Raw genomic sequence first — 25,524 nt, forward strand, 5'->3', positions numbered from 1 at the left:
GAAATAAATGTACAGATGCTTTATCTTAAGACAACCATCCTGCTTTGTTTTTCAGTACAAGAGATTTATGCATACTTCCCATTTTGTTACACAGAAAAGTAAAAAGATGTATACTCAAGTGTCAAGATTTAATAAAATTAACATTTTTTATTGTTTCACAAAAATGTTCTCAGTGTTGCAAAGCTATTCTCCTATGTTTTCTTCTAAAGACACTAAGGAACAATTTGGAGATAACATATCTTAATAATAGTGAATCTTTCAATCCATGAACATGGTGTATCTCTCCATGTATTTAAACTTCTTCAACTTCTCTCTGCGGTGTTTTCTGGTTTTCAGTGTACAAATCTTACACATCTTTTGTTAAACTTATCTCTGAGTATATCATATTTTAAATATCATAAATTGAATTGCTTTACTTTTATTTTCCCACTGTTGCTTATTTATAAAAATATAATTGATTTCTGTATTTACCTTGTATCATGTGACCTTCTTGAATTCACTTATAGTCTAGTAACTTCTTTGTAGATTCCTCTAAATTTTCTATGTACATGACAAGGTTACTTTTCTTTTCTAAACTATGTGGATTTAATTTTTTATTTTTGCCCTTTTTTGCACTTATTAGGGCCTCCAGTACAATGTTGAAAAGAAACAGTGAGAGCAGACACCCTTGTCTTGTTTCCAATATTAAAAATTTTTTTTTTAGTATTAGGATAATTATAGCCTCCTTAAATGAGTGAGGAATTGTCCCCTTCTCTCTTTTCTTTGTAGGTATTTTTCTTTGTAGGATTAGTATACTTTTGTTTAAGTTTGATCAGATTCACCAGTAAAACTATGTGGACCTTGAAATTCCTTCTGATTTATGATTACAAATCTAATTTCTTTAGTTGATATATTTAGATTTTTATATTTTCTTATAATTTGATAATTCTTTCAAAGAACTTGTCCAGTTCATCTAATTGTCAAAGTCATTGGCATAAAATTGTTCATAACAGACTTTTATTAGCTTTTATTAACTTTTGAGTCTATGAAGAATCTGTAGTGATGCACTTTTTTTATTCCTGATATTGGTAACTCATTTTTTCTTTTTTCTAGTGGAGGTTTATTAACTTTATTTATTTTTTTAAAAAGTCTTTGCGGCAACTTTTGCAATTTGGCATTATCTAATAAAGATGAATATTCACATGTTCAGCAATTCTAATCCTAGGGAAACTGTTGAACAAGTACACCAGAAGTAATTTACAAGGTGCTCACAGTAGCTTTGTTCAAGGAGGCAAAAAAAAAAAAAAGTAAATAATTCATTTCCATGTACAAGGAAAAAAAATAAATGTAGTGCCTATGCATGCACAATCATAAAAATGAAAAGTGGGATACATAGTGTATTCATTCTCTATTGTTGCATAAAAAATTACCGCAAATTTAGTAGCCAAAAACAACACAAATTTATTATCTCACAGTTTCTGTGGGTCAGAAGTCCAGGCATGGATCACTTTGGTACTCTGCTCAGGGTCTCATCAGGCTAAAATCAAACTGCGAGCCATGCTATGAACTCACCTGAGACTCAGTGGTCTACTTCCAAGATCACATGGTTGTTAGAATCCAATTTCTTGTAGCTGTAGGGCTGAGGTCCCCACTTGCTTGCTAACTGACAGCCAGGGAATACTCTTAGCTCCTATGGGCTGCCTTCAGTTCCTAGCCACATGGCCCCCTCACAGTATGGCAGCTTTCTAACTTTAGGAAGTGCCCACTCCTATGGGCTCACCCCCTTAGATCAGGGATACTCAAGATGATCTCCATTTTGATTAATTCAAAGCCAAATGATCAGTAGATAATCATGGAAATGAAATTCTGTTGCCATGCACAGAACAAGAAGTTCTCAGACACCAGACTGAGTGGACATGCAGGACTGCCTCTGCGAAAGAGCAGTAAAAGCAGGAGACTGCACATAGCCTTTATTTCATATTTTATCAGATATAAGTATCCAAGAGTATCAAAGTATGGAAAGAGAACACAAAGGATTTTCAGACATACATCTGGTGACAACGTGAAGGCATGCAGGGAGTATGTGCAGTTCCAAGGAGTGTCAGGAAATTGCAGTGGGTTCTGTTTCTTAACTGTCCTTGGGGGGGATCATGGGGCTTTGTATCTCATAATGCTAGCACGTTCAACAGCCTGAGACCAGAACATTGCTGACGTTTCAGCTATTGCCCCATTCACCCTCCGGGGCTTACAATACATTCTCTAGAAATAACTCCATAAAAATTCTACCATATTCACAAGTCCCATCCATATTCAAGAGGAATGGACTACAGAGGACATATATGAGGGGGTTAGAATGTTAGGAGACATCTTAAAATTACTTTAGCACAGCCATATGATAGGCAAATAACTCTAATCTGATGGAAAACAACTTTGAGCCTGTATTATACCAGCCATTATATGCTATAGGCATTTGTAATCTCAGAAGAACTTTTAAAGTCTAACTCTTTCTGCCATGGGGTATTAGATGATGCCAGGTATTTCTCTAAAATGATTCAGAAATCTGGCCTACTTAAAATATAAATTAAGAGGTAGAGATAATAGAATTAAAGATTAGGTTTTCAGTAACTTATAAATAAAATGTGTTGTAAATAAACAGCTAAATTAAGAAACTATACTATACCAATGAGAAGTCTGCTTTGAGTAAGCTTTTGTACTATTAAAAAAAAAAAATGACAGTTTGAGATTACACCACTCCAAAGCTGTCCCAGTGTAATATGATATTTCAGAAGTGCCATGTTGACCCAGTCTTGATGTCATGGCTAAAACTCTCAATTCTCCTTCACTGGCAATTTATCAACCCCCACCCCAAACTACTTCCCTTATCAGGCTCTAACACTCCTGGGTTACAATATACACATACCCAACTGCCAGGGCCCCCAGATACCTACACTCAGGAACAGCTACTTCTTTCTTAGGCCCATTGAATTATTTAAAATATCTGATCCCCAGGAAGCCTGCCTGGGAAACCTACCTAACTCTATCCTGTTTGCCATACATAAGCACCTTCCTACAGTTTCAGCTTACTGTTACCCTGTCCTCAGGTGTAACCTGCTATGCATCCCTGCACAACCGACTTCTCTCTTTGGAGCTGTAATTAACAAAGAGTTCTGCCTTTTTATCTATCTGAGTTGTGTCCCACCATCAAAAACCTCTTTAAATCTTATAAAACATCTAGTCTTACCCTAATTGTAACACCAGCTGTCACTAACTGACAGCTGCCTGCACTTGGTCCACTATTTGCACTGACTACAAATTATTTCTGCCAAGTAATACTCATTGCCAACATCTTGCTTTTGAATAGTGCTTTATAAATGTTACACCATATGCCTATATTTTTACTTAATTTATTCCTCACAACAGCTTTTAAGGAAAAGAAGAACAACATTATACTAATTTGATAGATGAGGTTAAGGCTCTGATCTGTCACCCAGAGGCACAGCCAGAATTAAAAAACAAATCTTTTGGTTCTTAATTTAGCACTATTTCTAGGATACCCTTGTGCCCACTATTTAATTTAGCACTGTCTTTTTAATTAACATGTTTCTACTTCAAGAGTACGTGAAACTATTAGCTTCTATTAAGGCCACTCCTTCCCTCCCTCTCAATATCAAGGACAGTAGGATTTGAGTGTAAGCCACAAAACTTCTTAGGCTTTGATACGACTACCACTCATTGCCAAGCGGGGTTTAGAGGATCCTCACAGGCCTGGAACTTCTGGAAAGACAGTCCCTCTAGCCTTAACTCTGTCCAAAACAGAACTGAAAGAGAGTCCACAGAGCCCAGCACACTCCTTGGTGAGACCTCACACACTTCAAGATGAGGCACACACACCTCATCTTACTCAACCCCAACCAATCTTTATACCTCACCCCTCTACTGACAAACTGACTAAGGGACCAGTCCCAAGAAGGAGGCTATAATTAGAACTGATTATCCACCCCTCCTCCCCACCCCCCCCACCCCCCCCCACCCCCGCCCCCCCGCCTGAGAGAACTAATCCCATCATGCCCTATATCTCTGCTTACAACAGTCACCTTAAGTATCCTCAGCCTCCAGATCATCTCTCGAAATAGAGGTTCTCACCCTATTACGGTCCTCTACATTGCCTAATTTGAATCAGACTCCAACTCCCAAAACAACCTCTAAATCCTTCCATTGTGACCTTTGGTATTCAGGGTCTTTCATAAACAAAACCCCCTTTCTATAGACTGAATGTTTGTATCTCCCCAAAGTTCATGTGTTGAAATCTAATCTCCAATGTTATGGTATTTAGACGTGGGGCCTTTGGGAGGTGATTAGGTCATGAGGACAGATGGCTCATGAATGGGGTTAGTGGCCTTATAAAAGAGGCCTCAGAAGAGGGCTCCCTTACCTCTTCCACAGTGAGAAGACATCAGAAAGCAAGTTCTCACTAGACACTGATCTTAGACTCCTCAGCCTCCAGGACTATGAGAAATAAATGTTCAGTGTTTATAAGCTACCCAGTCTACAGTATTTTGTTACAGCAGCCCAAATGGACCAAGACACCCCTATATCCTTCAACGTCTTTGATAGACGTTTCTTTATTTTCTTTATCTAGTCAAAACCTGGCTGTCCCTTAACAAAGCACGCTTCCTATGCAGTCCTCTGGAGAGGTGGCTATTTTTGTGCCTACCACTTACATACCAATACATTTCAAATGATAAACTGCAATCCATTAGTGAGTTGTGAAACTAAGTTAGTGGGTAGTAAATGGAAAACTTTTTAAAATAAAGTAATAGAATAGAAACCAATAGCATACATTGCATGTGGTTAGAGTGAGTATTGTTTCATGAAAGTTTTGTTTCAGCTATATGAATGATGGCTTTACACTATCTACGGCCAGAAGTAAAATGTTCTCTTTGCTTTTCATGCTGCCTCAAGTACCATTTCCCTCCTTCCTTCATAAATAACGTCCTGTATCTTTGAAGCACTTGCCATCAAACCATCTTACACAGCACGCTTCCTTGTTATTATGACCTAACATATCCTGGTCATTCTCCTTTTCTCCTCAAAGCCTCCCTCACCTGGCTTGCTGTCCCATGCTCCATAACACCATCATCATTCCTGGCGACCCCGATATCCATGTGGACAATTCCATCTTATGCCCTGGGTTAGATTGTACAAGTGTGGTTATTAAAATACTGAAATATTTTCATAGTCGCTGGTGCCTCCAGGACCAACACTATAGGCTACATCCATTTTGATGGATCCATGTCCATGCTAGTATTGGTAGTTAAATACTTTGGATACTATCCCTGCTGACACCCTAGCCTCTCAGCTCCTTGGCTTTCTCTTACCTGAAATGACTTTGTCCACCACTTTGGCCATTCACTTTCACAGTCATATCCTATACCTAGTTACTACCAATGACTGCAACCCCTCCCTATCTCCAATTCAAGCTCCCCACTCTACCACCTGCACCTTCAGCTCATTACATTCTAACCAATTTGTCTACTTCACTAAGAATCTGGAATAAAACTGATCTTTCATCTTATGTTTTCCCTGTCCATCACCCTACTAAAGTCCTCTTTTCAATCATTATGCAGCTTCAATTCTTAGGTCTTACCATTTATTGCATTCTTACTATGCATTCAATTGTTTATCTACATCATTTCATCCTTCACAGCAACCCCACCAAGTAGGGGTTCATTTTGGCATTCATAATGGCATTCATTTTATTGATTAGTAAACAGCTTTATATACATAAATCTGCCCAAGATGATAGAAAGTGGAGGTTCTACAGTTTAAATGTCTGAACCACTATTTCCTTAACCATAGACTAGGAATAACTTATCCCTCTGAGTTGTGAAGATCACATATACAAAAAGTACTTTGTAAAATGTAAAGTGTGCTACAAATGTTAGTTGTAATTATTAATTACTGGTTAGGAGACCCTTAACCTTTCTCTACATAGGAGCCCTAATCTGAAACTTCCCTCAACCCTTCTCTCTTGTTTATAGTCATGGACATAGAGGAAGTAAACATCCCCACTGACCTGTTGGTAGAAAATTCATCTCTGACACCAGTCTTCAAAACTTTGAATGGAAGAAAAGCAGTGTCATAAGTGGTGGTTAGGTTCTAGTTAGCAACAGAAGGTAGGGCTTCATAATGGCCGAACAGGTTTTTATAAGCCAAGCTGATAATCCATTACAATCAACTGACTGATAAAAGAACTCTTATAACACAATCTTGAACTGGTAAATACCTGCATTGTACTTTCTTATTCAAACCACAGCAGAACAGGATTTCAGAAGTGAAGAAGCCAAGACTGATAGGCAAGAGACTGAGTCTTTTAAGGTCTTTCAAAGTCTATAGAGAACTTGAAACCGTAAGTGCCTGGGAACTCTCCCTGAGGCTCAGAAAGAACACTGCTGTGTCCTAAGGAACTCTATATTCCACACACTAGAATCTGGCTATGGGCCCACTTCATCCCATTCTGAGGTTCTGAACTCTATCAATAGGGCAGCCACAGGCCGCCACATTTCCTTAGAATGACATGATTAGACCCATCAGGTATATTGCTTTCTTGTAATACTAAATATAATGACTCTTTATTATTTGACATGGCAAATAAAAAACCCCACATTCTCATCTTTCTATCAATTTCCTCATTTCAATTCTCCTTTACTCTAGATAGACACCCCCACATCTGTATTCTTCATCCCACAGCATGCCACAGCAAGTCCATTTGTGTCTTCTGATTCTATCCAAGCTGTTCTTCCTACATTTTGCCATCAAGACTGATCTTGAAACTTTTCCACCAGAACGTTTTTAAAAGATGGAATTATCTACCTGAAACTCACTGCATATTTAATTATTCCACCTTGTAACATTATATAGGCATTTGGATTTGTCCATATATTACTGTGAAAGCTAAGGTCTACTCTGGTGTACCAGGTTAGAAGTCTAAGCCCAGGGCTCAATTTCTAATTTTGCCTTTTGGCTCACTTAATACCCCAAACCCATGCTGAGATGATATCTACACTTCACAGTTTGCTGATTGATAGGTAAAGAGATGGCACATCAAAGCATAATATAGAGGTGTTTTACATTTTTCCCTGTGATGTTTAAGACAAGGTTCTGACATGAAGTATATGTTTACTAATTATTAATGGCCCACTATCATGCCATTGGGCCAGAGCCTATTTTGCCTCCTCCCCCCTTTTTTTTATTTTATTTTTTTTATTTTTTTTTCCTCCCCCCTTTTTTTTTAAAGGATACAATCTTACACTGGTTTGTTTCCCAAAGAAGAGAGGAGAATCTGGGCTGCCTCTCCTATCTATCTATCTATCTATCTATCTATCATCTATCTATCTACTAGCTCTCCCCAAATATCCCTTTTAAGTAAAGTCAGGTCTAGGTGCCTGGTTATGTTCATTTTTGTGTGGCAGAGGCAATATAAGTGTCCATTAAACCCCATTTCCTTTTCTACTAGGCACAAGCATTTTACTTCCCAGCCACCCCTGCAGTCAGGTGGGACCATGTGACTACACACCTGAATTCAGTCTAAGGGAATGGGGTGAAAATGATGTACTTCACTTCCAGGCTGGCCCCGGACCAACAGGTCCACCACAGTTCTCCCTTATCTGAGGCCCATAGATTGGACAATTACAAGGCAACTGGTGATGGTGGAGCCACAAGATACAAGCCATGTCCTTCCATGATTTCAAGGAGCAGATAGCCCACCCACTGGCCCCAACCAACCCACTACACCTGACTTATATGAAACATAAGTCTTTATTATGTTAAATCACTGAGATAGTGGTTTTGTTAGCCTACCCGATTAACACACCTTATATTTATCAACAGTGGTAACATAATGAAAAGAACCCATGGACTTAGTTCCAGAACTCCAAGATACAAATCTTGGCTTGACCACTTCCCCCACATACTCGGTGATTGGCTCTAGAGTATACTCTATACCCTTTCCCAATTGCAGGTCTATCACATTCTCTTCTTCCTCATTATGGAGCCCTCTCTACTCTTCTGTGCCTCAAGACTTCTGTGAGGCATTCTCTGACTTCCCTCCCATACATATTTATTTCTTTGTTCCTAATGTGGAGTATACTCCTCCATTTTAGCATCTATTACATTTAACTGCAAATATTTGTTGACCTATGTTTCCAAAGACTGAGTTCTTGAAACACAGACAATTCCTTTGGGATCGCTGACTGCCAGCAGTTAGTTTTAGTGCCTGGCACATAGCAAAAACTAAATATATATTAAAGGAATGATTGTCACTTATGACATTAAAGTGAGTCATTTATTTTTTAAGTCTATAAAATTGTACAGAATTGTTGTGATAATGAAATAATGTGATTTGTAGATTATAAATAGGTTCTAATGGTAACATAGTTTATTCCTTCTCATCTTTCTCAAATTCATCTTAATGCTTCGAGGTAGCTCTGTCCAATAGAAAAATAAGCAAGCCACATATATAATTTAATAATTTTAGTAGCCATATTTAAAAGTGAAAAAAAGTAGGTGAAATTAATTTTAATAATGTATTTAACCCTATAGGGTTACCTGGGTGGCTCTGTCAGTTAAGCCACCGACTTCACCTCAGATCATGGTCTTCTGGTTTGTGAGTTTGAGCCCCCATCGGGCTCTGCACTGACAATTCGGAGCCTGGAGCCTGCTTCAGATTGTGTCTCCTTCTCTCAGTCCTTCCTCCGCTCACAGTCTCTCTCTCTCTCTCAAAAATAAAAACATTAAAAAAAAATTTAAGAACAAAGTAATGTATTTAGTCCTATATATACCAAATGCTGCTTATTAGCTATTTGACATTTTGTTAATTCAGTCTTCCAAACCTGGTGTGTGTGTGTGTGTGTGTGTGTGTGTGTGTGTGTGTGTGTGTGTGTGTGTGTTACAACACATCTCTATTTGGACTAGCCACATACAGAGAGTTCAGCAGCCACATATGGCTAGTGGCTCCCGCAAATTGGACAATGCGGCTGCAAGGCCTACTTCAGATAGCACCTTGTCCTTGAAGTCAACCTGACGATCTCTCAAGCAGCATTAGTGACTCCTCCTCAATGCCCTCTCAAACCCCCTATCCATGCTACCTTGAAACCTACAAGTCAAGCTCCTTAACGAATTCCAGATTGTTGCCTGAGAATTTGCTCTCACAGCGATTGTCTGGCATACAACGATCGGTTATTAAATGTCGGGGTAATTAATGAACCCGTGTGCAAAGAACCCCGTGGGAAGCCGAGGGCCGGGACCGAAAATGGTCAGTCAGGGAGCCGGCGCGGGTGGGCAGCCACGGTAGGCGGGATCCGGCGTCCCGGGGCGGCGGGCGCGGAGGTCCCCGGCTCTACCGGCCTGAGCGATGGGGGGCGTGGGGGCCACGGTCCACCCCCGCCCCCGCCCCCGCCCCCTCCCCCTTGCCGCCGCCGCCGCCGAGCCCCGGAAGCGGGCGGGGATTTCCTGTGCCCGCCCCACCCGCGCCCGCCCGGCCGCGGTCTCCGCCCGTCGCTGGCTCAGCAGCCGGCGGCTCGACGAAGCGGAGGGCGGAGGGGAGGGGCCGGCGGCGCCCAGGAGGGAGGCACGGGCGGCAGGCCAAGCCGACCGGGGTGAGTGGGGCCGAGCAGCAGTTAGTCGCGGCTGGAGGGAGGGACGCCCGGCTTCCCGGGAAGGCGGGTGGGGGCCCAGTCACCCACGGGGCGGGGAGGAGGATCGACGCGGCCTCCGGTCGCTGCCTTAACCGGGGGGTTGGCCCCACTGACATTCTGTGTCCGGCCTTCGCCCAGGCTTCCCCGTCCCCAGCGTCGCTGTCAGGCCCCGCGGTTCCCACCGCTGTCACTCGGGCACAGGTTACCCCGTGGCTCCTTTCTCTTGACTTGCTCTTGCCCCAGTTCACGGGAAACCTGTTTTCTGACCTCACTTCCCCTGCCCCGGCTCAGCCTCTCGGATTCTCTGAAATCTGACCCTCTCCAGGGGCACTGTGACAAGAAGAAGGGAAGAAGCAACCTTACTCCGGAGCAGGCGCCCGTCCCGCCCATGCCCCACCCGGGGCGGAGGGCAGGGTTCTCTGACAGAACGGGAGAGACACGTCCTCGTGCCCTTGGGCCACTCATTTTGATACACCGCCTTTTCCCTATTCAACAGCGCCGGCTGCAAAAACTTCTGCAGGTGGCTTGAGCCCCGGATATGTGAGGAAAAGTGAGAAATGCAAGCCCTAGAACCCAGACTCCAGTAGGCCTGGGAACATCCTGGAGCCAGGAGAAACCTGGTTAGGGCTGACACCTTAACTGCCCAGGTGCTGTCTCTGAGAGAGTGAAGATGTAGGAAATGCAGTGTGAGGATAAGTAGCCACCCCCTTGCTGCTGAGATTTTTGCCAGCACTTACACAGGTTTTCTGTGGAAAGTAGTCTCCAGTAGTCTGGAGAGGCTCACAGCTAGCCCAGTAAGCTCTGCAGAAGGAGGCTTCCCGTCAAGGGACTGTGCTGCTGGGGGGATGGAGAAAGGAGTTTGAGACAGGTGTTCAGATAGTAGCCGTAGGTAAAGCCCTGAGGGAGGATGTTCAAAAGGAGCTTGAGAAACAAGGAAGACCTCCAGTGAAGGGAGGGAATTGGCACCTTATATGTTAAAAACGAGGCAAATACAGGGGCTGGATTCAGAAGAGAAAGCTAAAATGGAAGTTTCCCTTTAATTGCTTTATGGGGAATTTTCCTTTCTCATGAGAAGTCTCTGAAAAGGAAACCTCCTAAGCTGGGAATCAGTCCAGGATGCTCCCATGAGGCCCTGAGACTCCTTTGGACTTCTGAGATGAAAGGATAATTTGTTCCCTTCCTGTGCATTGGGCTTAGGGTTGTCACCTACCTCTTCTGTCAAAGACAGGCAAGAAAATAAATGACTTGACATCTGTCATTACCTATCCTGGGCTTCTGGGTTCTTGCAAATGTCATTGAATGGGTATGAGTGAGCCAGGATAGTTCACCAAGGTTCTGACCTGTTTTTGGAAGCCTTTCATTGGCTCTGACGGCTTCGGTACTGAATAAAAATCACACCACACACACACACACACACTGATGTTGCCAAGTAGAAGGGCTCTCTGTGCCATCTCATAGACTGTTTGTCTGCGAGGAGGCAGGGAATCCCTTGTCAACAACACGTGAGACCTGCCCTGACCCCTAAGATGTCCAGAGAGGAGAAAAGCCCACAGCCTGGTCCTATGCACCACAGGATTATTATTAAGAATTTTTGTTATCTAACCCAAATCTCTTCTCTTGGCAATCAAGAGAATAGACCTGTACACAGAGATAGAAACCACTTCTGTTTTCTCCTAGACAGGAGAAAACTATATCTGTTGCTTTTAACTTTTTCCCAATGGCCATATTTCCCATCTCTTTCTCCACTTTTGTTTCTTCTGATGGAACATACTCTGGCTTCTTCACACCCTTCTTTAAAATTGAATATATTTTGCTAATGAGATCTGACTGGATCTTTCCTGTCTCAGGTTCTTTCTTATGTTTCAACTCATAGGACTTTGAATTCACCGTGAGGTCATATTAGCAGCAACTATTTCCCCTTTATCCACTTTTGGTTCAAACACTTTCTCTTCTTTTTTACTTTTCTCCATCAGACATCGACTCCTCGTTGACTAACAATTTCTCCTATCTGTCAGGGTTGCTTGGGAGTTTTACCTCTGCTTTCTGAGTTATTGGTCTTTGTACCACATTTATTACCAGTTCTCATTTTCTGCATCAGAGTGAGAGGTTGTGTCCCTTTGTTGAGGCTTAAGTGAGGTGTCATTTGGTTTAGTCTCATAAGGGAGGTGTGTGCTCCTGACACACACATACCTTTGCCTGGGACTGCCACCTATAGTAGTCATTTCATTCTGAACCAATTGATGAGAATGGATTTGTGGCAGAAAATCTTACATGTGATTATATCCATTTTTGTTGAGTGGAAGTCAGTGCATATTCTTTCCTGCATGTGTCCAGATTGCTTACTTTATTGTATTTTCAGTGGTTGAAATGAAATGAATAGCTTTTGAATTTCCAGGATTGTTTTTTTTTTTTTTTCAAATGAAGTTCTTACAGCCATCAGGGATATTCTGTATCTACCATGAGGTCCCCAAAATAACTGTTAGTGACTTTGCTATTTAGCACCTGCTCATTTCTTAATTTCTCCAAGAAGCCTGGCCCAGGCTTAGTTGATTGGAACACACCAAGCTTTTAAAATTCATCTTCCATCAAGCTTCTCGTACCCAGTTTCATCTTTTATCCCTAGGGCTGTTTTCCATAACTCCCTTAGGAGTATTACCCCTTTACATTTTTAATGGGCACAGCTGATAATGAATTTGTTTCAGGTCACAATTTGGGTTTGCAGCAAAGATGCTTTCAGAACAAACAGCAGTCCTGGGGACAGGATGGGAGTCAATGAATGTCCAGCTGGATGGAACAGAGCCTCAGGTGGAAAGGGGAAGTCAAGAAGAGGGGCCATGGAGAACAGCACCAGGGCCACTGGAGCACCTGTGCTGTGACCTTGAAGAGGAGCCACAGTCCCTTCAGGAGAAGGGTAAGAGCCTGGAGGGTGTGTGTGTGTGTGTGTGTGGGTTTGGGTAGCGGGGAGGGGAGAGCACAGTACAAAGAGTAGTCTCTTAATCTATGTTGAAAGCAGAGTTAAAACCCCCAAATTGCCATGGACTGAACACCATAACCAGTACCAGGACTAGTCCATTCTTCCTGCGCCCTGGTCACAGAGTATAAGGAGCTCCTGGGTTCTGTAAACCATGAAACTGGGTTTCTCCCGTTTCTTGCATAATCATTCCCTCCACATGCTGCAAGTGCATGGTTAGTGGTATTGTATGTGGGAGACAAAGGAAGTGACAACAGCTCTGATTACTGTTGAGAACATACCCAGTGAGATGCACTTTACTAGGTGAAAATTACATTCAAATAATACAAATTCAAACCACAGCTAGTCCAGTAGAGATGGCTGACATATAAGTTCTACTAAAACCCACTCCATCCTCCTGCAATAAACTTGCAGAATATTTTGAGTAAAGGTCTCTTCCACTAGGTGTATGCATTTGAATTTTATCAGTGGGCAAAAATACAGGACAGTGTGACCCTTAAGCTCCTTTAACATGGGGCCCAGTCTCTTATTGGGAAAGGGTGGATGGTCCATCTCTAGTGGTTCCTCTTTCCTCTCTTCAGCTCAGTCGGCCCCCTGGGTTCCTGCCATTCCCCAGGAGGGGAGCACCGGAGATTGGGAGATGGCAGCTGCACTTCTTGCGGCAGGATCACAGGTGGGCCGTGTGCTTCCCTTAGCCTCTCCCAGGGTCTCATCACGACTGCCTTTCTGTAGCCTCAGCATCACCCTATTGATTTGTTATTTCGCATGATCACTAATAGTATCCCCATCTTATAACTGAGCAGATTCTTTCCTTTCCAAGGGGCTCATCACACCCTTGAAAAAATGAGTGGAGGCTTGACAAGAAGAGGGTGAATTCCTAGAGGTTAATTTGTTTTTAATGGATGGTTGTGCTATGGTTAATTTGTTTTTAATGGATGGTTGTGTATTGTTTTAAGAACAATTTATTAATGTCTTTTAAGAAAAAAAATCTGGAAAGATTAGGAAAATACTTGAAGGAAGTTTGGAAGAACATAAAATAGGCAGGACTGGGTGGACAGTGGAGCATTTATGGAAAAAAAGAGAAAACAGAAAGATGTAAAGAGGGGCAGAGCCAGAGAGATTTAGATTCAGAAGGCAATGGAAGAACCACAGAAGAACTACACTCCCAGAATGCTTACCATGCTGTGGTTCTCTAAACGCTTTACATATATTAACCCATTTAACCCTGAGAGAAACTCAATTATGCCCATTGTACAGATGAGAAAATAGGGTAGGATAAGATTGAAGCACTTGTGTATGGCCAAACTGCTAATAAGTGGCAGAGCCAGGAGTCATTTGGCTCAAGAATCTGGGCTTCTAGCCACCATACTATGCTACCTCAAAAGATAGGGATATGGCATGATGGGTGGAGGGCGAGAAAGAATGTTTCATCTATATGATTTTGTGCTGATAGAAAAGGAAAGGTCAAGTGGAGGAAGGAGATGTTAGTACCCAATTTCTGCAATGAAAAAAATAAGGCAAGTGGGAAGCACTGGGCAGACACCATAATTAAACAGAGGGAGCAATGAGCAGTGAGGGAGCGTGCCTCCAACTTGCCATGGTCCCAGTGGGAAACTCCTCAAGAGACATTATCCTTACTCACTCACTGACCATTACTTTTACACCTCTGTTCATTTACCCTTCACCAAAACTGTATGCCCTATCTCTGGGAAATTCTCTTTCTAGATGCTCCTGTTCCTCTCTCCTCTACTGTCTCAGCATTTTATACTGAGATCACATTTTCCTTAACGAACAATTACTAACAGATGATGCTACATTTTGTTTCAGGGCCTGGTAACCATCAAGGATGTATCACTGTGCTTCTCTCAGGAGGAGTGGCGGAGCCTGGATCCTTCTCAGACAGACTTTTATGGAGAATATGTCATGCAGGAAAACTGTGGGATAGTGGTCTCTCTAAGTAAGCATAATCTTCCCTAGCCACTTTTATAAGATTATACTCTGGGAGGATGGAGCCATCTGCTCTAGAGCTGATGCTCTAGAGCGTCTGTCTAGGGTACTTTCCCTGGCTGGCAATATGTGTAAGCTTTCACCAGAGAAAGAGCATGAAGCCTAATTCAAGGAAAATGGAAGTGAGGTGTCATTTTTTATTTTTATTTTTTAATTTTTTTTAACGTTTATTTATTTTTGAGACAGAGAGAGACAGAGCATGAACAGGGGAGGGGCAGAGAGAGAGGGAGACACAGAATCTGAAACAGGCTCCAGGCTCTGAGCTGTCAGCACAGAGCCTGACGCGGGGCTCGAACTCACGGACCGTGAGATCATGACCTGAGCCGAAGTCGGACGCTTAACCGACCAAGCCACCCAGGCACCCCGAGGTGTCATTTTTTAAAAACAACAGCAAAATAATGCTGAATTGTGGAGAAGAGAACTTTAGGCTCACCTTGGTTGGGTATTGGGAGATTCTTAGAAAGCAGAGAGGACATTTAAGTGATAGAACTGAGTCCTTGGAAACTCAGCGGCCATCTAGGGTAAGATGGGAGTCTGGGGGTAGGACAGCTCTAGTAGGGCTAATTAAGTGAAGTTAAACACAGTTGTGCTAGTATTTGAAATTCGAGTGGAATTTGAGTAGAAGAGAACAGACACACTAGGGAAGAGAATGTGATTTTCTAAAAGAAAGAAGAGGGACTTAAGAGAAATCACATGGGGGCTTGGGGAGAGAGGCCTATATCTGGCCTTCTTTTGTCTTCAGTTCCAAGGAGTAATCTAGGAAATAGCTTTTTGTCAGAAATAGATAATTACAGTTGAACTCATTGACATCTCTGTTTTCCTTTCCCATGGGCAGGATTTCCAATTCCCAAACTGGACATGCTTTCTCAACTAGAAGGAGGGGAAGAACAATGGGTCCCTGACCCCCAAGACTTAGAGGAGAGGGACATCCTGAGGGTCACATATACAGGTAAGCACCTACAATAGACTTTCAGCCACTTCCTTCACCCCTCTTGGAGTGTCATCATTACATGTCCGTCTAATCCCTCCTCTGCTCAGCGAGTTACGGAGTCAAAAAGTATAGAGATATTTTTCTTCAACAGCAAGACAGTGTAGCAGAAAGGTTTAGAAGGTAGGGTCTAGAGCCAAACTTTGTGGATTGTAATCTAGGACCACACCTGGGGGACCTTGGCAAAGAAATTCACCCCTCTTTGGGTTCCTCATCCATATATTACTGTGAGATTTAAATATGTTAACATAGTAGAACAGTACCAGGCACATAATAAGCACTCAATAAATGTTAGTTGTTGTTGTTGTTATTGTTGATGTTATGGTAAATGCTTTCCAAAATGTCTCTTGTATTGCTGACAGGTGGTCACTCAGCCGGTGAGGATTGCAGCACATTTCTTAACTCTCTCCACCTATGCTCATAATAATAAATAAATAGCAACAATAGCATAGACCATTTACTAAGTGCTCACTATGTGCAGGTACTCTACTATCTATCTTATAACATTTATCTTATAATTATTCCCATTTTACAGAAGAGAAAATGAAGGCTTACAGAAGTTAAGTGGGAAAGCTGAGATTCAAAATTGGGTAATCTGCTTCCTAAGTCTAGGCTTTTAACCTCTGCACCTCTTGCACTGTCTTATACAACATTAGAGCCTGTTCTCTCAGCCCTTGTGGGGTAAGGTTTAGGCCCTAACAGGAATCATACTACCTCACCTATGACTTGGGTCCTGGGGTACTCTCTTGTGACTCCCCTCTTGGGGTTGGTATTTTCCCTTCTCCACAGGAGATGGCAGTGAGCACGAGGGTGATACCCCTGAACTAGAAGCAGAACCTCCCAGAATGTTATCTAGTGTGTCTGAAGATACTGTTCTCTGGAACCCAGAGCAGGATGAGAGCTGGGATTCCATGCCCAGGAGCTCCAGAGGAATGCTCCTGGGTCCACCTTTTCTTCAGGAAGATAGCTTCTCAACCCTTCTATGTAGCACAGAGATGGATTCCCTGTTAAGACCGCACACATGCCCCCAATGTGGGAAACAGTTTGTGTGGGGCTCCCACCTTGCCAGGCACCAGCAAACACACACTGGGGAGCGGCCCTACAGCTGCCTCAAGTGTGAAAAGAGCTTCGGGCGAAGACATCACCTGATCCGGCACCAGAAAACCCACCTACATGACAAGCCCAGCAGGTGCTCTGAGTGTGGCAAGAATTTCCGATGCAACTCCCATCTAGCCAGCCACCAGAGAGTGCATGCGGAAGGCAAATCCTGCAAGGGCCAAGAGGTTGGAGAGAGCCCTGGGGCTAGGAAACGGCAGCGGGCCCCACCAGTGCCAAAGTGCCATGTGTGCACTGAGTGTGGGAAGAGCTTTGGCCGACGGCACCACCTGGTGAGACACTGGCTGACCCATACTGGGGAGAAGCCCTTCCAGTGCCCTCGCTGTGAAAAGAGCTTTGGCCGTAAACATCACCTGGACAGGCACCTGCTGACCCACCAGGGACAAAGTCCCCGGAGCAGCTGGGACAGAGGGACATCTGTCTTTTGAGATCTGTTTCTGCTGCAGCTGTGTCACATCTATCAGCAGCTGGTGCTACCAGGAGTCTCTCCCAGAGCTGCCCCTCTCCTGCACCCCAATGGCCAGAATCATGAGCCCTGGCTCCATGCCTGGAAAGATGAGGTTCCAACATTGGCCAGACATTTCTCACCAGTTCTGTGAGATACCACACAAGATGAGTCCTTTGGGCAAAACTTTAGGAAACAGTGCTTACTACATGGGCTGATATTCAGCCTGAGCCCATTCTCAAGGGAGTTTATTACTGAGGTCCAAGCCGAGTGGTTGGAGCCTATGCTATCCCAGTTAAATATTTGAGTACCACCTTTGTATACTGTAACTATTATATCCTCTCTCTATATATAGAGAAAGACCATATTAGCATATTAAAGGCTCTGAGAACTTTCTGGGTACAGGGAATTGTTAAGCCTCTTTTAATGCAGTGTTTCCTAAATTTATTTGACCTCAGTATCCTTTCTATCTTACATCCCACAGAACTGGTGACTCCATGAAACACACTGGTGAACACTGGGTTAGAGAGTAATGAGGAAACAGGAAAGAAATAGTGATCAGGTACCCAGAGTCCCCCTTTTTTTTATCCAAATGAAAGCTGAGGGGCAGACCTCATTCCTGTGTGGGTCCATCACCCTTAACCAGATCATCGAAATACACATCCACACCTCTTACCCCTACCTCCTGAAAAATAGAAACAAGAACCTTTTCACCCCCTATTCCTACTCTCTTCATCCTCTTCATACATATATCCAGCTGAGAGATCACCCTACATACAATGCTAAGAGATGGACTTATACCCTCAAGTAACCCAGGCCCACACGGAAGAAAAAACTTTATCCCCTTGAACAGACCCCTCTTCTCTTATCTGTGTCTTTATGTGTCTATGTGTATCTGTGTGCAGGGTCTTTGAATTCAGAGAGCATGCAAAGTGCAAACTGTACAAGCTAGATTTTCTAGGGGCTGTTTTCTGGGGATGAGGGTAGTAGGGATTGTATGGGAGTTTTTGTTTTGTTTCAAGATAGGAAGTAAGCTGAGCAATTAAGAGAGCCCTCATGGAAAGGGTTAAGTGATGGGTTAAGTTGTGGGAGTTGAGATATAATGTCTTCTCCAGTATTAGTGAGATCAAGACAAACGTGGATATATATGTCTAGGTCTGACTCTCCTGGCCACAGATTCTTTTGGCCTGGGAGGAGAGAGAAAGACCCATCCTCAGTGAGGTGAGCTGTTTCTTGTTGATTTCAAGTAAGTTGCATATAGAAGCTTAGTGCTTAGTGGGTTTCTTTGTCTTGTTTTAGTGCTGGGAAATTAGGGCAGGAATCACAGTGCTTGCAGGTTGTTGTCATCATTCTTATTTGACCTTGATTGCCTCATCAAGGAGACAGTTTTTCTTGGGGATCTCATTCTCCCAGAAACAGAACTTGAGGGAAACTTGAGGGAAACTTGGTTTAGCTTTTCAGCTGATGCAGGGTAATGCATTGGGTTTTCTTCCCAATTCTGGACAGGTATCCACACTAAGACTCTTAACTCCAGGACTTACATAAGTATTCTAACATCTGTTGGTTGATAAGTTGGTCATTGTTTTGCTTTATTGATAATGTGTTAATACCAAGCTTATAATTTAAAAATGATCTTGTATGTAAGAGCAGTTTGGGGTTAGGGAGAGAAAGGAGCAAAGTGGATGAAAGTGGGGTAGTTTCTCTTTAATGCTTAGACTCTGGTTTGTCCTTAACTTATTTCTCAACCACAATTGGTGGAATTATCTAGAGAGGCAAGAGGAAGTAAGCTGCAACGGTCTAGTTTAATGACTGTCCCATTTGCTTAGGAAAAACTGGGTGAATCACAGCTCTTCAGAGTTCTGGACCCAGATGGAGCTGAAAATAGGGCCATTTTGTTGACTTGGCTTCTTAGAGTGTATATGAGTTGAGCAGCCGAGCCCCTGCCTCCCTTCTGGTGCTCAGAGCAGCCTTCCTTCTTTGCTTGGAATGTACTGTTCTTGCTTACGTTCCTAGTAATAGAGCAAAATGGCCAGCCCTTTATAAGGTCCTCAGAGAAAGGAACATTTGAGGATTAGTATTAGGAGATACCCCAGGGACTAGGAGAGTATTGGATTCCAGTGGTAAAACTGGGCTATACCATTTCTTTTACCCTCCCACTACACCTCATTCATTAATGCAGATCAGCTCTATGTAAGCAATGGTTCAGAACCTATTTTAGATCATAGACCCTTTTGGGAATCTGATAAAAACCAGAAACTCACTTTTTGAGAATAACAGACATTAGCAATTCACTCTGCTTTATATATACATTTAGCAGGTTCAGAGCCTATCCATGGAATCACTAATCTGGGATCATAGGGAGTTACCCTGACCCAGTATGGTCATTATATATTTGTGTCAAGAATTACAGGGCAAGGATCGCTAAGTATTTTAAGGACTAAGATATCAGAGGCAATAGGGGATAAAGACAGAGTCTAGTCTTTAATGACTACAAGAGTATTGCTTACATTCTACTTATATTTTTTAAAACGATGACATGCTAACAAATCCAGCTCCTCACAAACTTTGTTTTAAAGACCTGTGGGAGGTGACTCCCTGTACTATCAGATTACACCTCTTAATAACCAAATGTTAACCTCCAGCCTTTGATCTGTTTTAGTAAATGTAAGGAGAGTAAGCGAAGCCCCCAAAGTGTGGGGGCAGTCGTAATACCCAAATGAAAGGCATCATGGAGTCTAAGGGCCTTCTGCAGAAAGGACATCTTAGGGCATTTCTGGTATACCACTGTCTTCTCTACCTCGGTCCAACACCACTTCCCTTGGATGAAAAATAAAATAAGCAACAGCCATCAGATGGGTGAATAGATTTGAATGATTTGTCCCATAGGGAATCAGTCTCAAACTCCCATCTTTCTCCCAACTTGCTTTGCCACGTGTCCACCCATCCCCTTTAAATAAAAAAAACTGTCTCTGTGTTCTCTCTGGGCAAATGTAAAATGGGGAAGTCCATCTTCAGAAACCTGTCACCTTTTCTTTCTGTGGTGCCTCTACCCTGTTCAGGGCCCAAGTGTCCTCCCTTTCTATTCCATCAAAGTATGTCTTCAAAGAATCCCTTACACTGGAGGAGATAACTCAAAGTATTAGCTTTTCCCAGAGTCATTTACATTTTAAGCCTTAGCTCTGATAGTAGAAGTGGAAAGAAAAAGTTTTCCCTTGTTTAGCTCCTTCCGGGAGCTAAAGGGGTGATAATTTGTGACAAAGTCCTTTTCTTTCCAGCACTTCTGCACTCAAACCACTGTTTCCTTATTTCCATCAAGGGCAAGGTGAGCCCTGACTCAGAACCAGAGATGCCAGAAGATATGTTCTTTCCATTCCTATTCAGATGAATGCACTGGATGGGGGTGAGTGAGGCTGGGCAGTAACAGAAAAGTGAAATCTATTCCCATATACCCCTTAGAGATCCTGAGCTGGCAAAATTTCCTTCTATTCCTGGAGTGCTATATTAGGCCTTGGGTCTCAAAAGGTGGTCTCTGAACCAGCAACATGGACATCGCCTGGGAACTTGTTTTAGAAATGCAAATTCTCAGGCTCCATCCCAAACAAACTGAATCAGACACTCTGGGAGTGGAGCCCAGCAATCAGTCTTCACTTGCCTTCAAGAATATCTGATGTATACTAAAGTTTGAGAATCACTGGCTAGGAGATTCAAGTTCCACTTCAATCAGTGGTACCTCACCCTCTTCAAATGGGGAGAGAGGGAGGGAAATCTTTAAACCCCTGCTGCCACATTTATTTTCTGCAACCTCTCCAGGCTAGTTTCTCTTCATTTCTGGTTCCCTTGAGTCCCAAGGTCTTTCCGCACCCTTAAATCGGTGAAAGGACTGGGTTAGGCAACAATTTTAGAAATTGTGTGTTTGGGGGTGGGGGGCAACTACCAATGTGCCGTGACTTACTGGGGCTAGAGCTTCTAAAATGGGCCCTGAGGATTCACGGGTCCAGAAATCTGAAAGGATAAAAAGGAGAAGATACCTCAAAGAAAGGAAATCCAATGTAAAACTGAAAAACCAACATCCAAGGAAATGGTCCTCCTTTGCTAGTTAGTGGTCCTTCTCCAGGCCTAATAAGTTGCCCTGGAGGCTTGCAAGGTGGATATTTAGCACAGGATAGAGGGTAAGGCCAGCTCTCCCAAGCCCTTAAGGAACCAAGTTTTCCAACCTCACAATTGCATTGGAGACCAATGAGGTACCATGCAAGGGATTTCTAACCATGAATTGGCATACCCTATGGACAAGGGCAACAGAAGTACTGGAGAGTCCCCAGGACACAAGAAAGAACCAGGCTCATTTAGTAATATGTGACAGAAGTGAGATTTGAACCCAGACTCCATTTACCAGGTAGAGTTGTAATCAATTAAGCCATGGCACCTGTGTCAAAAATGCATTTCCTGCTTGAAGATTCGGTCCAATTCAGGCTGCAAGAAGGGGCCTGTCTTGCAGGCCCTGGTCCTGTTACCTCTAGATCCTCTCCTAACCAAACTCATGAGGACAGACTGAACTAAAATGACCACTCCTGTGGGGCTCTCCAAGGTCAAAAGGTTGGAGTGAACCTAAGTCTCTTTGGAGGTGATCAGCTCCTCTCTCCAAGGTGGAGAAGCTTAGCTACAGTTTTCTTCAACTCCAGTCTTCAGGGTCTCTCTCTCTTGCTTTTCCAGTTACTGCCTTCATTTTCCCAATAAATGGAGCTCCTCCTCCATTCTTCACTCCCATTTCTCTTTTTCAGTTGGTTTGGTTTAGTAGCTTTTCGTTTTGTTTTGCCTGGGGAATGCTTCACCTTCCTAAGGATATATGTTCTTCCTAATCCCTATCCTTCTCTTTCCATCATAGTTATTGTCTTTAGGCTTCTAGCTAGTTCCGTTCCACCATGAGCCCCTCCATCCCTCTGCCTGTTGTCCAGTTTGTCAGCTGTAAGCCTACAAAGCAGGGTCAAGTACTCATACTTCCCACTTTCTTCCCTCCAGTCCTTGGCTTGGCTCTAGCAGCTTAGCTGCCATCTTACCACCCTGCATCTCTTTCTCTCTCTCACCCTTCCCCACATCCTAGCCTGGCTAAGAGGTTGTCCATACTGCCAAGTCCAGGCCCTACACTCCATTCCCTACAGGCTCTTCTTCCCTAGATTTAGCTTCCAAAGTGGGTTTCTACTTTTTGCTACTTTAATTTACTCAATCTCTTCCTGTCTTTTGTGGCTCCTGAGAATCCCTCTCAATTTTATAAGCCATTTTTGGCAATCTCACTATGTGCCAGGCACTGGCTCTTCCAGGCCTGGGAAATCAAGTGTGACCATGGTCCCTGTACTCAGCATGTTCCTCAACTGAGCCCTCCCTGGCACCACTTTCCTGCCATGTCTCATGATACTGCACACCAAGGCACACTCTTCCAGGAAGTTTTGGGAGTGTATGCCCACTTGCCATCCAACCCAACTGCTCTGTGCCTGCTGGATTTCTAGCTCTTGTCTGACTTGATTCCCTCTGATGGACTGTGAATTTCCCATGGGTTACCCACTGGGGACCTTTGTCTGTATCCTTAGGGGTCTCTAATATGCTCCCCATGGTCCCTGTCAGTTGAATAAAGGTCTTATTGGCTGTGTCACTGATTTCCTCTCTCAGTCCTCTCCTCTCCTCTTCCCTCCATTCTCAGCTCTTCTCTCATGATCAAAAGACTGCAACAGAGTGGGAGATACCAGACAGCTCTGGGAGGAGTCACACAGTCATGCGTGAGCCCCTTCACTGCTTCTCCCAAAAACATAAACCTTGAGATGCCACAAATTAGGCCTCCCCATCTCTCTCTTGGTGTCCTGGCTTCCAGATGTCCCTCCCCTGGTCTTCACCCAACCTGGAGCTGGGAAAAGGAGATTGCTGAGCAGGACTGGGCCTAGGGTAAGGCAGGTAAGGGTCTAGGGAGCAAATATAAGAAGGCCCTCCATCTCGGGGTCATTCAAGTGCTGACCCTGCTCTTGGGAGACCCTTAAAGTGCTGAACCCAAGTCTGGAAACTGAGGTGATGATGGTGACTATGAATTGACCCCCTAGGCAAATTTACAGTAATTGGAGATTTGGTGGGGGGAGCCAGAGGAGGCATGCATAGATGGGGTTAGGCAGGAACTGGGTCCACCAGACATACTCACCCTTGTGGATAAAGAGGATGAGCATATGGCAAAGGGGATCAAGAGAATAAGGTAAAAGAATAAAATTCGTGTGGGAGTAAACATGGGAAGCTGTCATGGACACCACTAGCCTCTGATCCACTGACACAACCTCCCACCTATGGAGCTTCATGGGACATGGGGAAGAGGGGAAGGAGCCATTCCCCAGGCCTTGAGTGCATCCCAAAGGCTTTGCTCTTCCTCCGTGGGAGTTGCCTTAATGGAGCTTCAAGCCTACTGTTTAGGGGACAATCTGCCTCTGCAGCTTTCTGAACACCAGCCAGACTGTTTTGGCACCTACCTCGGTGCTTCAGGTTTCCCTATTTTCTTATGTTCACTCTTAACTTCCCACTGTCACTTGGAGTAATACTCTTGACAAGTCTGGTCTTTCTCCTAACCAGAAAAGGAGGAAGGAAGGAATTGACAACAGGGGGAGGAGAAACCCAGCCATGATTGTTCACTGAGGGCCCTGTTCTTTCTGCCAGCTCCAGTGGTCTATTGGAATCCTGACTTCCTCTCCTTACTCCCCTCTATCAGTGCCTTTCCCAGCCCCATCCACGGGCCTCATGCTGAACCTCCCCCCCCCCAGTCTTCAGTTCCTCTCTTCCAAATCCTTTGGCTTTTCTCTTTTTCAAACTCCCTTTCTGACATGGTGCCTCTACATTAATTTCCCAGAATGTCTTCTTGTCCTTGCTAGGCATTTCTAGCCCAACCACACTGCCTTGCCATTTCAGAGCTCCCCAGAGGAGCAGGGACAGGAGAGAGCTACTGCTTTGAGACCACTGACAAATGGAGATGCTTGCATGTTCTGAAAACCCCACAATGTGTTTAAGAACACCCTCCCCCACAAAAATCCTCTAAGTTACCAAAACACTCAATGTAGAAGTGAATCCTAACTTCTGATCTTTACCTACATCGAAAAGATATCTTGGAGAGTTACTGAGTAGATGATGAGACCCCAACTGACATCAATAATTGTAGACAAGAGAGCACTGGATTCACAGTTAAAAGTCAATTTCTAAAGTGCACATTTTCTAAACATTAGCTTTTTCACTTAAGATCTAAGAGACTGAGGTGAAAATGAAATGAAATAATGCATGCAAAAGTACAAACCATCTTATAAATGAAAAAACTATAACAACTACATGGAATTTTCTACTTTATTTTTGAACAAGTTACAATTCACTTGATTCTGAAAACAAATACAAAAAAAAAAAAGATATAGTAAAGAGTCTCATTTCTACGTATCCTCTGCCATTCCCATCATGTTCCCCTTACAGTAGAGAAGCAGTTTTTTTGTGTGTATCTTGCCAGAATTTTATACAATTACAAAGAGGTATATTTTCCTCCATTTTACACAAAGGGTAGTATGGTATACTCAATGTCCCAAATTGTTTTTTCACTTAACATATCTTTGGGAGCTTGTCATAATACATAGAGAATCCCCCCTTTTTACAGCTGCATGCTATTTCACTTTATGGAAGCTTCAGTTTAACCAGGCCCCTGGTAAAATTTAGATTATTTCCTTTTCTGTTACTGCAGTGCTGTACTGAATACGTTGGACATAAGTCTTTTCACAAATGCATTTACATCTAAGAGATAAAGTGGTTCTGCTGGGTCAAAGGATATTTGTAATTGTAAAAGGGAAATACCCTCCATTTACACTCTCACTAGTGTTGTGAGTGCCTGTTCCCCCACAGCCTTACCAATGGAGTAGGTTCTCAAAACCTTTGAATTGATTAAAAATGTTATCTTATTGTTTTAATGTGCATCTCTCTTATGAGTAAAATTGTATCTTTTTCACATTTCTAAAGGCCATTTGTATTTTTTGTTAACTGTTTTATCAACAACCATTGAATAGTTGATGCAAAAGGGCATCTAAGCTTTGTTACAACTCTAAAGTCCAACAATTTTCTGATCATCATCATCGACTAGGCAGTTGAAAGCAAAGAATTGAGGTCAGGGATGTTCCATTTGCTCTGACTAAAGTTAAATACCCAAATATGGCACTAGAGTGTGAGCAGTGAGAAGTGGGGATTATGCTTTATCCATCTTTATTCAGCAAAGCACCCAGAATCTTGTAGGCATTTAGTTATTAGTGAACACTTGGGATGAGATTACCTATTC

At 43.2% G+C, this 25,524-nt stretch overlaps 2 protein-coding genes across 2 annotated transcripts in view; both read left to right on the top strand.

The window, feature by feature from the left end:
• LOC121039013 (olfactory receptor 1440-like) overlaps positions 1 to 9,989 on the top strand; it is a 24,736-nt gene extending 14,747 nt beyond the window's left edge. The window contains exons 2-3 of the mRNA XM_040489028.1: positions 9,192 to 9,412; positions 9,550 to 9,989. Coding sequence (XP_040344962.1) covers positions 9,192 to 9,412; positions 9,550 to 9,989 — 661 coding nt within the window. The remainder of the gene's footprint in view (positions 1 to 9,191; positions 9,413 to 9,549) is intronic.
• ZNF641 (zinc finger protein 641) lies at positions 9,496 to 25,205 on the top strand. The gene is made up of 6 exons (XM_040488302.1): positions 9,496 to 9,635; positions 12,377 to 12,585; positions 13,227 to 13,318; positions 14,473 to 14,602; positions 15,488 to 15,601; positions 16,430 to 25,205. Exons 2-6 carry the CDS (start codon positions 12,402 to 12,404, stop codon positions 17,182 to 17,184), a joined length of 1,275 nt encoding a protein of 424 aa, XP_040344236.1. The 5' UTR covers positions 9,496 to 9,635; positions 12,377 to 12,401; the 3' UTR covers positions 17,185 to 25,205.
• The last annotated feature ends 319 nt before the right edge of the window (positions 25,206 to 25,524 follow it).

This window comes from Herpailurus yagouaroundi, unplaced genomic scaffold, assembly GCF_014898765.1.
Source record: "Herpailurus yagouaroundi ecotype Mexico unplaced genomic scaffold, PumYag 166, whole genome shotgun sequence".
NCBI lineage: Eukaryota > Metazoa > Chordata > Mammalia > Carnivora > Felidae > Herpailurus > Herpailurus yagouaroundi.

What these genes read in the sequence shown, in the direction of transcription:
- ZNF641 (XM_040488302.1), top strand. Translation starts at nt 12,402, where the DNA reads ATGCTTTCAGAACAAACAGCAGTCCTGGGGACAGGATGGGAGTCAATG. An exon ending in TTCTTGCGGCAGGATCACAG is followed by an intron (nt 13,319 to 14,472) that starts GTGGGCCGTGTG and finishes ATTTTGTTTCAG; the next exon opens with GGCCTGGTAACCATCAAGGA. An exon ending in CCTGAGGGTCACATATACAG is followed by an intron (nt 15,602 to 16,429) that starts GTAAGCACCTAC and finishes CCTTCTCCACAG; the next exon opens with GAGATGGCAGTGAGCACGAG.